Source organism: Rhynchophorus ferrugineus, unplaced genomic scaffold (assembly GCF_030347505.1).
Source record: "Rhynchophorus ferrugineus isolate W39M unplaced genomic scaffold, kcgeb_rfMv2 rfM1, whole genome shotgun sequence".
In the NCBI taxonomy this organism is placed as follows: domain Eukaryota; kingdom Metazoa; phylum Arthropoda; class Insecta; order Coleoptera; family Curculionidae; genus Rhynchophorus; species Rhynchophorus ferrugineus.
In genome coordinates this window covers 17,108,993-17,124,043 of record NW_027472580.1, presented here as the reverse complement: position 1 = coordinate 17,124,043, position 15,051 = coordinate 17,108,993, and the positions used below count along the sequence as shown (strand labels likewise).

At 31.5% G+C, this 15,051-nt stretch overlaps 1 protein-coding gene across 2 annotated transcripts in view; it reads right to left on the bottom strand.

Moving 5' to 3' along the window:
• Nucleotides 1-254: 254 nt before the first annotated feature.
• The window catches only part of LOC143195525 (pH-sensitive chloride channel 2), a 70,910-nt gene continuing 56,113 nt past the window's right edge, over nt 255-15,051 (bottom strand). For both annotated transcript variants that reach the window (XM_076402767.1, XM_076402777.1), the window contains 3 exons: nt 8,187-8,342; nt 7,764-8,122; nt 255-748 (listed from right to left, as the gene is read on the bottom strand). In XM_076402767.1, coding sequence (XP_076258882.1) covers nt 497-748; nt 7,764-8,122; nt 8,187-8,342 — 767 coding nt within the window. In that variant the 3' untranslated portion in view covers nt 255-496. The remainder of the gene's footprint in view (nt 749-7,763; nt 8,123-8,186; nt 8,343-15,051) is intronic.

Here is a 15,051-nt window from a genome sequence, read left to right as displayed (position 1 = left end):
ACGTTCATCTTTCATTCAACAGACATTGTCCTAACTATTGCAATCTACATCTCTGAATCTATTCTTAAACCATACTCTGATTATCGTATCTTGTGACTTGATTTCTAACTTGATCTCAGAAATAATCTCCAAAACATCTAATTAAACACAAAAACTTATAAAATATGATATGCTATATGAATATAAAGGAATAGCGGAAAATGAAGAAAATATAATAGAAGTCACTGGATATCGATAAATAAAGCCAATAAATATCAATTGCTTATAGTTTATTTACCGCAACGACAAATATAAAAATAGTTTTACGCTAGAAGATCACTATATACATGAAATACATATTACAGACAATAAGTAAAAAGTCTATAAAATAACTAAAATCTAATAAAGCTAATAAAAAAAAGGTTATGAAAAAATCAGTCAAGAATTACAATCATCTTTAAGAACTTTTTAAATAGTAGTAACATAAGTTTGAGCCTCCTTGCTGAATCATGCTTGATCATAAAGCATAGACGAATGACCAGTAAACTAAATTGAAGAACAGGAAACAGACTGGGAAAACTATCCGGGCTCTTTTATCTATCCAAATCGCCACTTCCTGAGGTGTCATCGTGGTCCAAGTAACGTGAACTTCCTTAGCTTGTTTCTCAGATCGTGGTAGACTGTTATCATCATCGACGGTTATTGATTCATCTTGTCCATTTGTAGGGGTACGAATGATTGGAACACACGGCATTTGCGGAGGGAACGTCTAAAACATAAGACATCTAAATTACTTCGTTTTTATTCCCAATTTTCAGTCACAAAATATGGACATAGAATGGGCAGACAAATGGGCCTAATCGTAAGTATAGTCTTTCCAATAAAACCAACCTTCCAAGTTCAGACTGTAAAAACGTTAAATTCATTTTAAACTCGAAGTGGATGTTTCCTTCTCATTTTACTAATTAGTATAACTCTAGTTAAAATGAGACAGAAAGAACTCTGATGCGTCTCAACAGGTAACCGAATCGATCTACAAAATCGATTTGTATTGGTATTGGTCGACATCGTTGTTCTGTCTGTAAAATTATTTAATACATTAATGATGATAATCAGAGGCTATAAACCGGCAAACTTTGATATGGCGCTTGTTTTGATAACATTTTAACTCTTATTTAAAATTTATGATAAATCACAAGATTTAAGTGGTGCATATAGAACCCATCAAGAGGTCTAATGGAACTTTAAGATATTCTTTTAGAAGAATACCATTTTTAAAAACATAATAAAATTAAGGAAGATTTATTATTTCAATTTATGTATCTAGACGAGACATAGACACTATAATATCAATCTTGGCAAAACGCTAAGTAACGCAAGTGTGCAAAAATACAAAAGTCTATGGTATCGGGAATTTTATTTCTATCTGACGGCTAATATGTTGGCTCACCACTAGAGATATGCTGTAAATTACATGCCTTCATTGCTTCGAGCAATTCGCTGCCATTTGGTGTTATTAATCTAGAACCCCACATTACATGTTCTGCATTGTAGTCTCCTCCGGCAATGAATCTATTACCCAGCATGCTAAGGAAACCGTGGTACTATTCTGCCTTGTTGTAGTGTTTAGGTGGAAGAATAGATAGCATTCATTGTTGATGGCCCGTGCACTTCTTAAATGGTTACACTGGTGGCTTGTAAATATTCCCCGCTGAATTTTTCTCTTTCATGGTGTTTTATGTTTTGTCGGATAATTATGGATGATCCTCCATGTGCTTCTGGAGCTTCTTCTTCTCGTCCATCATCTGGGTATTTTTTGTAATACAGCTTGTATTTCGGAATCCGTAAATAATTTCTATGTGTGAAATGTGTTTCCGATACCACCATTATATTAATATTTTGTTCATATAGGAACATTGTAAGCCAGGGAGCATGTTGATGAAGTCTATTAATAGTCCAGATGGTTATTTTATAATTGCTGTAATGGCTATCAGTAATTAGGCTAGCTTGGTAACGACGACGGTGAGTAAATTCATCATTGTACTTATTTGCTCCATAAGTTTACCCATCATTTCCTCTAATTTATTAGTAGTACCTACAGATTCAGTGGGGACTGGCGTTGTCTGCGTATTAGGTTGGATCTAACTGTTGGTTACTGCGTGTGCGTATGATATATTAGGATGTCATACTGGTGCATTAGGCGAGTTAAATCGTATAGGCTGTTTTGGTGGCCGTAAATTTCTCTCTCATTGCTGGATAAAATTTTTGTGGCAACGTTTTATGGACTAGACAACCCAACAATTTTCAAGATGGTCACCATTACAGTTGAGGTATTTTAATTATCCTTATAAGTTTTGCGCGTGCGTCCATATTAACACCAAAACGTGCAAAGCTGAATCATGATTTGATCTATCATCGGATCACTCACCAGTTATTATAAAAGTCAACTCAAATATTATTCAACAAAAGAAAACCAACGTCTTTGCATAACATCAAAACTAACTGGCCATTGTTTAGAGACAAACTAGAGAGTTAAAATTTACCTCTCAAAACAGAAGAGGTACAGAAATAGCAGTAAAGAATATAACAAAAACTATATAAGAGGCCGTATGGTACGCAAGACCTAATAGCGCGACATATCAAAAGTTTAATTACATTTCATCTACAATTAAACAAAAAATTCCTGAAAAGAGAAAACTGCGAAAAACCTGACAACAAACCAGCTCAGAAGAAAACAAGAAAAAAATCAACAAGGCAACAAAAGAGCTGAAAGAACTAATAAATAAGGAACAAAATCAAGGAATTCAAAACTATATATAAAACTTAACGCCAACTTATACAGCAGAATATTCTCTCTGGACAGTAACAAAAGAGATTAAAAATTCACAACAACATAATCGACCCATTAAATTAATACCTGGGCTATGATTGATAAAGATAAAGCGGAAGTTTTCTCTAAACACTTAAAAACAGTACTTAATCCGTACCCGTCTAAAATATCCGCAATCTTAATTACCTTATTAACATTTATATTTAATGCCATGCTAAGACTTAATTGCTTTCCTGACACTTGGAACGTGAAGTACGTCCAAAGACGTCTTCTCCTGTAGTTCTATAAGCATATTACCTCTAATCTCTAAACTTTTTGAAAAACTGTATATTAAGAGACTCAAAACTACATTACTCAATACACAAAACTCAAATTAACAAAAACTTAAATGATAAAAAATATTGCTCCGCTGAATTTCTCGATATTTCTCAGGCTTTCGACATGTTAAATTGAAAAAGCTTTTGCCCCATAAGCACTTTCAACTACTGAAATCATACCTCATAGACAGACGTCAAAAGAAGATTGTCAAACAGGGTGACGAATACACTGACCAACATTCAATATATTCGGATGTTCTGCAGGGCAGTGTTCTTGGCCCATTATTATATCTTATGTATACAGCTGACACAAGCAGGCAACGTTAAATAACTGGGAATGCATTTTGATTGACGTTTGACATGGAAAAAACATACAGTGACGGGCCTAAATTAAACGAAATGTATTGGCTGATAGGGCGTAAATATAAATTATCATTAGATAACAAGGTTTTGCTGTATAAGTCACTATTTAGGCTCATTTGGACCTTTGAATTGTGAGGTACAACTAGAAAATCTAATATACCTATCCTCCAGAATAAAGTGTTGCGAGTCATCTTTGATACGCCATATCACATCACCAACAATGTGATTCAGCGCAATAACCCCTTAAAACCCATAACTGATGTGATTCGAAGTGTTAGTGCACTCTGAAAGACTATTAGTGCATCCAAATGCAATCGCCAAACAGTTAAATGTGCCCAATGACAGTGGAGTGCATAGGCTCAAATGGAAACTACCATATGATACATAGATACATAGAGAGAGATTTGGTAATCCCTAGAATAAGTTAGGATAGACTTTAAAATAAGTTATAATAGTATCTAGAATAAGATTTAGATCATAAGGTGACAGCAGATCACTTACTGAGGCGATCTTCTACATGTCAGGTAAGTTATATTATATAACAGAAATTATATAATGATACTTTTTGCCCACGGGTAAATTCAGAAAGTTCTAAGAGATTAATTTAAAAAAATGTTATTTAATAATTCATTACAGATATATTCATGGTGGAATAAGGCTTTATTCTTGGAAGTGAGTTAGTGATTTGTCACCCTTTAAATATAAATATATACAATAGATAAATATGGGTGTTTTATAAAGATTACGATTTAATTTGGTATTTTACAATATAGTTTGGTAATTGACTTGATCAGTGGTACTGTTAGTGAAAGAAACTGAATGAAACTTTTTTGTGGTGGGCTTATGGTACAATACTGATAATTACCAACACAGAGTGATTAGTGTACAGAAACTACTAAAGATATTAATATACGATAACTGTAGATAATCATATTATAGTGTGAAATATTGATGTCCATTGATGTTTTTATAATTGTATAAAATATACATAAGCACTGAGTTAGAAGTTATGAGGAAAGAATTAATAAAACCAGTTTTGCAGATATGACAATGCATTAGGGAGGCTTTAGTGACTAAATCTAATTTTATAAAGAAAATGTACACAGGTCGTAACTAAAGAAACTCAGGAGAAATTCAGATATATTAAAATGACTTAAACGAAACATAGTACGAAGACAAAAAGAACTTTAAGTAGAAATGTAAATATGCTCTCTAATTAAAGTAAAATGCATTACTTGAATATACAATTGTTTATTAGGTAGATTAACCCCAGGATATACCATTACTTCATATATCATAAAACAACTCTAACTTACAAACTATTATGGCTAAACTATTAAGTTTAAATCCTTCGAAAATATATGTAATAGATGTACTACAATGTTCACAACCATGAAACTGCCAGATTGTTCTGAAGAAGAATAAGGCAAGAACGGGCGATAATCATTTTCCTTCCTTCTGGATCTTTCCCATCGCATATAAACTTCCGGAAACTATTAATTCACCAAGTGCTAGGCTATCTGAGTTTTTTTAGTTGCATTTTCATCTAATAAGTCTCGTTGGTCCTCCAGGTCGTTCTTTGTTATTAACATCAAAATCGTCATTTTCTACTGTTGAAACCAATAATTGAGATATGACGCATTACCAACATTACCATACGTTTGATGGACTTCAGCAGGTTTTCTTCAAATTAAACAATAAAAGTAACGAACGCCGCAAAGGAATTTTGAGTATTTCATGATTAGCATCTGTTTACACTGTCAGTAGTTCTAAATGGAAAGTGGTATTCATGAAAATAAATAGCAAAACAATAGAATTCAACACTTCGGTTGAATTGTTACCATTTTCACTAACAGACATCGATTATACATATATACATGACACATTTGATTGTGCAATTATCAAATAAATAAAACATATATTCTATAAAAAAAAAACAGAAACCGATTATTAGCTGTAGAAAACTTATTTGCTACATCTAGTCTCATGGATTTTATTCTATTCCATAGACTCAGTAAACCGCTTCGATACCATTTTAAGTTGATTAATATAATTTTAAACCAGAGTTGCAACGTTATAAAGTAAAAGAATTTATTTTCACATCACATAGAACGATAAAAATCTAAAGTAACTAATACTCGACAATGGCTCATGTATTATAGTTCAAATTAAATATATAACAAAGATTAAATATATAACTTCTATTGACACAAATAATCAATAGTTATTAAGGATTAAAAACGGATCTACCGCGGTATCGAATAAGCATTATTAATCTAATAATGTAAGTGCTAAACTTAAAAATCCTATTATTAATGGATCATTGTAATTAAATCTAAAAATCAATTGATAACTAAACTAACAATGCGTTAATAGAGTTTTAATGACGCTCTCCAGAATATATTTTAATGTAAATATTGAAACACCTTAAATAAATACTGGCTTTTTAATATATATATATATATATATATATATATATATATATATATATATATATATATATATATATATATGACTTATTTACTCAGGTATATCAAAACAGTTTATATTTTTTATATCGTATTTAGACTATCCCTTAATACCATCAAGTAATGGTTCACTTGGACTGGACCTACTGCTTAAAGGACGACGACATTTTAGTTTCAACTAACATCTTCAGGTTTGAATTTATCTAAAAGCTATATTTTTCTAAATAACGGGCTATGAAACGAAATAAAATATAGAATGGTGTATGGTGACTTGTCTTATTTTATGTTTTTATAACCGCATCAAAGAATGGATGGATCAATAGCCCTTTATTGCATAGAATAACTAATGAAACTAAATTGAGTAATGAAGCAATAACCTCCAAATGAAGCAAAAACCACTATTATTTCATTATATTTAGGAATATCACTGATAAGGAGTAAATATAGTATTGTTCCAAGGACAGATCCTTGTTGCACACACTTGAAAGGGTTTCAAATCTAAATATTATGGGAGTTGAGAATTTGGCTCATCTGACTACGTAATTTATTTACTTGCATTCGAGGCATTCATGCCAAGCCTTATAACTTTTTTCTTGTTTGAGGCGTCTTAAAAACAACATCTCAAACAGATGGACATATTTAGTAGCAGTGATGTTGGGTAGCCTCTTTTATCGTTGGGCAATTTACTTAGTATACTGATCATAGCAATTTTAGTAATTTTCACCCTCTCTTATTAGCTGTTTAAGTACTTGGATACTTATTCGATAATAACCTGCCTTTTTAATACTGACATTTTTCTGAATTTCGTTAGCAATTGCCTTTGGACCTTTTAATAGGGTTTAGGTAAGGTATCACAACTATAAGCAAAGTTGAAGTTGGAAGTATTTGTTAACTACTCAGTAAGTAATTTCTCCTTCTGGCTATCGTGTTTGCCTCTCTCTTTCTACTTTCTTTACTACTAGGTGAGTTTTGATATTTTGGTCGATTAAATATTCCAAAGAGAATAATTAGTCCCTTTATTGAAGTTCTTTAGAAATTCAGGTAATATTTAAGTTGTCCATAAAATTTATTAACATTGCTAGTGCTCTGCTTTGGTGCCAATGTTTTTTGCTTTCTTACTAAGAAATCTTTATTTTCTCTTGTATAGTTTATTACTGGCTATATTATTCAATCTAAATGTTTTTATTCATATATAACTTGTATTTATTATTATGTATTTAATGTTTGTATTACTCCATGCTTCTTTTTGCAAAATGTCCACAAATAATTATACTTCTGTACATAATTATTCAGTTGTTTTCATCGAAACATACAGGCGAACCATATATTTTCTTTTACAACCATTCTGAATTCACTCCAATCCGTCCATTTGTTGTTTAATGACAATAAATACCATATATTTATATATTTTTTATTGTCTCGCTTCTTGTCAAAATGATATCGTATACAATTATGAAAACAAGAAAGAAAGACTTAACAAACAAAACTTATGACCGTAATACATCAACAACGGTTTACAACATTTGCCGGTTTATAAACCTATAATTATCATCGTTAATATTTTGAAGAATTCTCCAGAAATTTGGCAACAAGACACAGCGCTTTATCTTTTTTTAACTAGGATAAAATGAGAAGGAAAACTTCGCTCCGAGTATACAACGAATTTTATATTTTTGCGAAGTTCAATTCAAGATATAACTTCAACGTCATCTGTGACTTTCCTTGGCTGCTATTTTATTGGGCTGCTACAGATTAGTTTAAAATTTTCAAAGACACACAACCAGGTAAAAATAATATTTTACTTACATGAACAGTGAGATAATTATTCTGACTAATCTGGTTCTCGTTGTGATTCTTCTCGTCCAAACTGGAACAAGACCTGGTTTTGTATAAACTACTAGACGATTCGCTCCTCCTCATCTGCTTTCTGTTTAAGCTCGGGGTGACAGCCCCGCGTAATATATACTTGCTACTGGCCTTCTTCAGCTCGACTTGCTTCCGTCTTCTCCAGATGACGTTCACGAAGGCAAACTCGGCCATCGAACAGAAGATGAACGTGGAACAACCAAGGAACCATATCTCACTCGCTTTTATGTAACTGACCTTGGGCAGATTCTTCGTCAAGCCACCGTTCAATGTTATGAACGATAACATTGTTGAGGTGCCTAGAAGAAATTCACCAGTCGAGTATAAGTTAATGTAATTATATAGAGAGATACGAGTAATTACCTAAAACAGCCCGAGGCGCGCTGGCATCAGCTTGTAACCAAAAAGTCACCCAAGAGGTGACCACCAAAAAAATGGATGGAAGGAAATAATCCATGATGTAGTAGCCTATTTCTCGGCGAAGCTTAAATTTGAAGGTCAAGCAACTGTAATTTCCAGCTGGAAATAAAAAAAGATGATTTTAGATACATTAGGAACTCCATATTAATACTGCGGGATTGTGTCATACAATTATAGTTTTCTAACATTGGCATTTTTATGTAAAATTGAACATTTCTGCATTAACAATCGGAGTGTTATAACTCAGGTAATATATTTAAATAAATTCACTTCTATTTACTAAATGCTCATTTAACAGGACAATTGAAAAGTCTCCGGCCAGACACATAGATGGCGCCACTAGAAAAAATACAGTTGAAACAAAAACTTGGCTTGATGCCGAGTTTCCGGACAGTGCCTCAGAAAAATCAACCATCAAGTATTGGTATGCTAAGTTTAAATGTGGTGAAATGAGCACCGAAGACGATGAATGAAGTGGACGCCCAAAAGAAGTTGTTACCGAGGAAAACATTTAAAAACACACAAAATGGTTTTGAATGGCCGTAAATTGAAATTGAATAAAATAGCAGACACTCTACTCTAAAGATATGAACTGAACGTGTATATCATATCATTCATGGATATCTGGTTATGAGAAAGCTATGCAAAGTGACTGCCGCGCGAGCTCAATTTTGACCAAAAACAATGACGAGTTGATGATTCGGAGCATCGTTTGAAGATGATCAAGCGGAATAAACCCGAGTTTTTGGATCGATATGTGACAATGGAAGAAATATGGCTCCACTACTTCACTCCAAACTCCGATCGGCAATCATCCGAGTGGACTGCACACAATGAACCCTCTCCAAAGCGTGGGAAAACTCAACAGTCGGCTGGCAAGGTTATGGCGTCTGTATTTTGGGATGCGCATGGAATAATTTTCATTGACTAATTGAAAAAGGAAGGACCATCAACAGCGACTATTACATAGCGTTATTGGACCGTTTGAAAGACGAAATCGCCGAAAAATAGCCGCATTTAAAGAAAAAGAAAGTGTTGCTTCACCAAGACACCGGCCTACCACAGTTAAACACATTTTTTGGCAAAATTAGTTTTTGTTATTTGATATAATTCTCTTCAAGGGTGATTATAGCTCCAAGTTTTCGTTACCATTTTTATAGTACGATTGAAGAATACTAAATGATGGATGGGGAAGCAACTCGAAGCCCAATTCATGTATTTTTGCCATCGTTTTCAATGACGTATGACACGGTGCATTGTCTTCGTGAAGCAGCACTTTATTTTACTTCAAATGCGGCCGTTTTTCGGCAATTCCGTCCTTCAAAGGGTCCAATAACGCTATGTTATAGTCGCTATTGATGGTCCTTCCTTTTCCAAGGTAGTTAATGAAAATTATTCCAAACGCATCACAAAATACAGACACCATAACCTTACCAGCCGACTGCTGCGTATTTTTGCCCTTCAAAAAGCAATATTTTATCAACACGTGAAATTCCTTTTTATCCATTTTATTCAAAATAACAAAAGTTGATTCACTCAAAATGCTATAATTAACTAACTAATGATCCGACAGCTGTGATTTATATACACACTTTTCGGGATTAGAGCTAACTAAAAAATATATGGATTTAATTCTAGTAGCGCCACCTATGTGTCAGGCCGGGGACTTTTCAATTGATCTATTATATATATCAAATTACAACATTGTACACTTATGGCTACTGAAATATGCTACAAACTTCAGAAGTTAATTACTGACACAGTGGTATATTAATTTGCTGTAATAATATTTAACTGCCATATCAATTTGTCTCTCATATAAAGGTCAATCACCTTTTGTTAGATCCAAACGAACTGTCACAAAATTGGTAATTTAGAAAGCGGTTTTTTAATTCTTCAAACTAAACTTCAACTGTAAAGAAAAGGATATTTCTTCAAGAACATTTGAAAGTAAAATCTAACTATAAAGATAGGAGGAACTATAAAGATGCTATAACAACGTCATTTTAATATCTGATGTTTGCAAATCCTGAAACATAAAAGGCAACTCTCGGAGGGCAAATAATTACGTGTTATCTATAAAAAAATTAACATACTTTAAACTGATCTCAAGATACCAGCTATAGGCAAATAAAAAAAAACATTACATATTCATCAATACAGGTTTCTTAAGAATGCTTGATTTTTTAAAGTATTGAAATGTTGTACTAAGATAATTAAGATCGTATTATGTAATATAATGAAGAACAAATAAAAAAACTGCTTTATTAATATATTACTTCGTATGAGATCTAGTTATTTCTTATTTTTATTTATCATAAATAAATAAAACCACGTAGCAATATTAGAAAATTGGTTAATACCAAGTATAAAAATAATCTTAATAATACCTTATAACTATCAGATATATATATATATATATATATATATATATATATATATATATATATATATATATATATATATATAATATCTATAATTATATAGCATTGGTTTGTCCTTAATATTCTTAATTATCTATAATAATATTTATTTTAAATTTATACAAATGTCAAAAGGCAAGACGTACTAGTATACATAATAGCATCGACACATGTCAAGTAATGTCATAATGATTGACAAGTGAGCGAGAACGGTAGAATACAAAATAGGTGTTAAAGGTGATAATAATTATAAGGTAACAACAAAGTGTTAATGATATGGCAAAATCTATAACCAGAAACACTAGGAGCAATATTGATATAGAACGAACTATAGATGCTGCTTTTTCAGACTATTGTCTGGATGGTAAGTAAATCGATAACAGTATTTTCCGCCAACAAAAACTGATTATATTATAGCTCCTGCTCTTCCGAACCCAATACCCAATAACACTCAAGGTAAATAATCCAACAATCAAAGAAATATTTCTACCGTAAAATGTATAATGATCGTATGTATATTTTATTATAAAAACATGGAATATACATCTCAGCTTACAATGAAATTTAACCGAAAATATTTTTAAACTATTAATCTTCGTTTAGTGAGTAGATCTAGGAACTTTCCACTTTTAATGATCATTCCAACACAAGAATATTAAATAGTACTTGGAATCTGACTATAATAAAATGTCAAGAGTGATGCGTTGTTTAAAACTATTTAATATACTTTCAATTAAAATATATTGATTCATTTTGGGCATGCAGATTGAAGGAAAAGTAATTTTTGTTTCTTCTAATAGAGGTTTAAGGTCCAAATTTCTAGTAATATGTATTCGACGAAGTCATAATATGGAGTGTTTAAAAGCTATTAGTCCACAGATTATTCTTCGTTGGTTGCATCGTTCTTATCAAATGTTATTGCACTTTTTATTATTCCAGAACGTAATTTTCATCATATTTTGTTTTTTATTAATTTTTATTATTATTAAAAAAACGGAAAATTCGATACAGGCTCATTGAAAATTCCATAGTACATTGGTTTAAATTGTTTTTTTTTCCAAAAATATTTAAATTTGTATAATACATTAGACAATAATTATGTCTTAGAAGATAATAATTTGTATTCCCCATGAATTTACGACGAAAACATAATATAATAATAATTTTCCATTGGTGCGACGAAAATCATCATCAAAGCCCAGGAAAGCTTCACAAAAGTTTCTAAAACTCACACTGACACTAATCCAAAGAACCAAAGGAAGGCGTGATTGTGTAGGTGTGTGAAGTTATTGATGGAATTGCAAAGGAACTTCAAGTTCATAATGAGTTGCTTGGACCTGACCTTTAACTAAAATAACAGAATAATTAAGAGAATTGAGAAATAGCAACAGGTGGTATATTCATGAAAGATATCGTAACGACATATATAATGATTCGGCAAAATGCTCGATATGATATACTTAACTATGTTATGTAATAGATCTTTATTCGTGCTTCAACTTTTCATAGTCTATGTACTAAGTTGTTCAATAAGTCCATCCACCATCTATTCGTCAACAAGACTAAATATTCCTACCCCATTTTAAAATGTTATGTTTCATAAAATTATTACTTTAAAGAAGATTTTTTTATGCTTCCAAATCGAAATAAGTGGCTAAAGAATGATATCAGCCCGATTCTTAAGCTCAGAAACGAATATGTATTCAAAAATCGACCAAGAAAGTGTTTGGGACAGTTTACCTAGTAACAATAAACTAAGTGTATTATCACAATATCTCGTCGCAAGTTTTAAAAGTACTTCATTGAAGAAGTACATCATTTTTGACCAAGATAACTACACCTGATGACAACACCATTACCAAAAAGAGAACAAAAATTAAATACGACATTCAATTTGATTTTGAAATTTCATTTATGGCCCTACTTAGTCTTCTCTGATTTCTGCCTGTGACGTTGCAGAGCTTCCAGAAAACCACTATAATGATTCATAAGTTGTAAGACTTCACAAGGTTAGCAAAGTATTAGCGCGGAATTACTGTCAACTGCTAGAGTCATATCTTTTCGAAAAAAAATCGGAGTTTCACTTGAAAGGACATATTTAACACAAATCTATTTCCACTAGAATTCTGCTCTATACTACTAATATCCCAGTAACAAAAGATATAGTCCTCGAAAAACTTGCCGGCAACACAGTTATTATGGAAGAAGATAGATCTCTGCCTGTAGTGCTGTAGAAAAAGTACAAGTAGTAGTCAACAAGATTCATAAATGGACAAAATTCTCTAAAATGCTGTTCAATAGCTTGAAATCTGTCCATGCATATTTTGCGAAATGACGAAAAGTTAATTATATCACTTGGCGCATGCCCGATTCCTCAAGCACAATCGGCGAAATACTTCGGTATCCATCTCGTAGGTAGGTTAAATTAGAAAATTAAACATAAAAAAACGAACAAATCAGACTTAAAATAAAAAAAACTCGATTGGTTAGTCGGAATAAACTACACGATGATCTCGAAATCAAACACATTTACAAACTTATTCAAGATATTGCCTTAAAACATGAACTAAAGTTACTAAATAACAACAATATAGATATATAGTACCAATACAGCTACTGGACAATAGGCAGGATGTCAGAATATTGAAGCAAACCAAATAACACGAACTTGTATAGTATATCTATTTCAAAAATTTCTAAGTTTAACTTAAGTAATCTAAATTAATTTTAATTTTGGGAAATACTTAATGATTTTTTATGTAGGATGTATTTAACCGACACCTTGCTTGTATATTAATATAAGTGCAACAGAACAATAGTAATAATTTGATTTTATAAATTAAGGTTTTACTAAGAATATCAAATGTAAGATGCAAATTTAAAATAGATAAATCGGAAGATAGATGGAATAAGTGTATTGAAATTGAGGCATACTATAAGAAATAAAATCATTTTACGACTATAAGCAACGTTTCATCTTCGCAAACTTATTGAACAACTTAGTATACGATCACTAAATTAATATATATTTTAATACATATATTATAAATATATTTTAATATATATATATTAATATTTTAGCTCTGAGAAGGATGTGCCAGATAGTACATTGCTTACTGCCGATTGCCAAATTAATTATTGGGTTTATATATATCAAAGAATGTCCGACCAACAACTGGCTACCAATATACATGATTATCGGAGGTTATATATTTAAACATATTGTTCCAAAAACGATAATACGTCTTTTCTTTTATTCAGGTGCAATTCAACTTTTGTTCTTGGTAATATTGCTTTATCGCCCCTTGAGGCAGCCGCTGGCTTTATTTCTTGTTGGATCGATGCTTGTCGTCTGGGGAATAATATGTGAGTATTTATTTTTGGAAACCATTACCAAAAAATGACCAACAGCATGAAACATACAAAGTTAAAGTAAAAACTTAGGTAGAAAGTAATTTTGAAGTTTCTTAATATACAGCACCTAATTAACAGTTGTATATCTGCGTAATTCATTTTACTTTCATTAGAGAGCATTTTCCATCAACTTTTGTGTCTTGGCAGGATATTTATTATATCGTCTTGCCATGAGCGATGCAATGTACCATTCTGAAATATTCATGTCTCATTTAAATATATAAATTAATATAATAATTCTTTCTTGATTTTGTTATATATTTTTAAAAATTGTATTATTTTAAAATCAATCTCTGGAAGTTCCATTAAACCCCTTCGTGGGTTATACCACTTAAATACTATATTACCCAACAATGTTTGAACGGATGTTTTACATCCCTCAAATAGCTGTATATGTTTCGGCCTTTTATGGATACTTTCCAGACTAACAATTTTATCTGAAACAATTCTATTAAATTATGTTTCGGTTGAAAAAACTACTTGCTGTTTTTATACATTATATATATTTTATACAATATATATTGTACCAATGTTTCGAAGCTCGAAAATACTCCACACAATGTTGCATAATGTATTGTTCTGCGTGAAAATTGGCTTAGATGTTCGCCTAGAAGTCTCAGAAATTCTACCATGATTATTATTTAATTCAATTTAAAATATAATTAGTCGAATCTCAATTAAATATAGCAAGGATTTATTTTTATATTTGATTATTATAAAGTACTAAATTATTCCCATTAAATCATGTACTACAAGATATGACAAGAAATTTCAGAAATTTTTAGGATCTGTACATAAAAAGTTACTGGAAAGGGTAAGAGTTTATAGAAGAAGCAATCAAACAAAAAAACCAAAAAAAATAATAAAATTAATAAGTTATTGATATGCATTGCAAAATGTAATTCATTGGCGAAATTGTAACACAATATGTTTATAACTAGCGTTGATAAACCAAGGATTTATTATGCTAG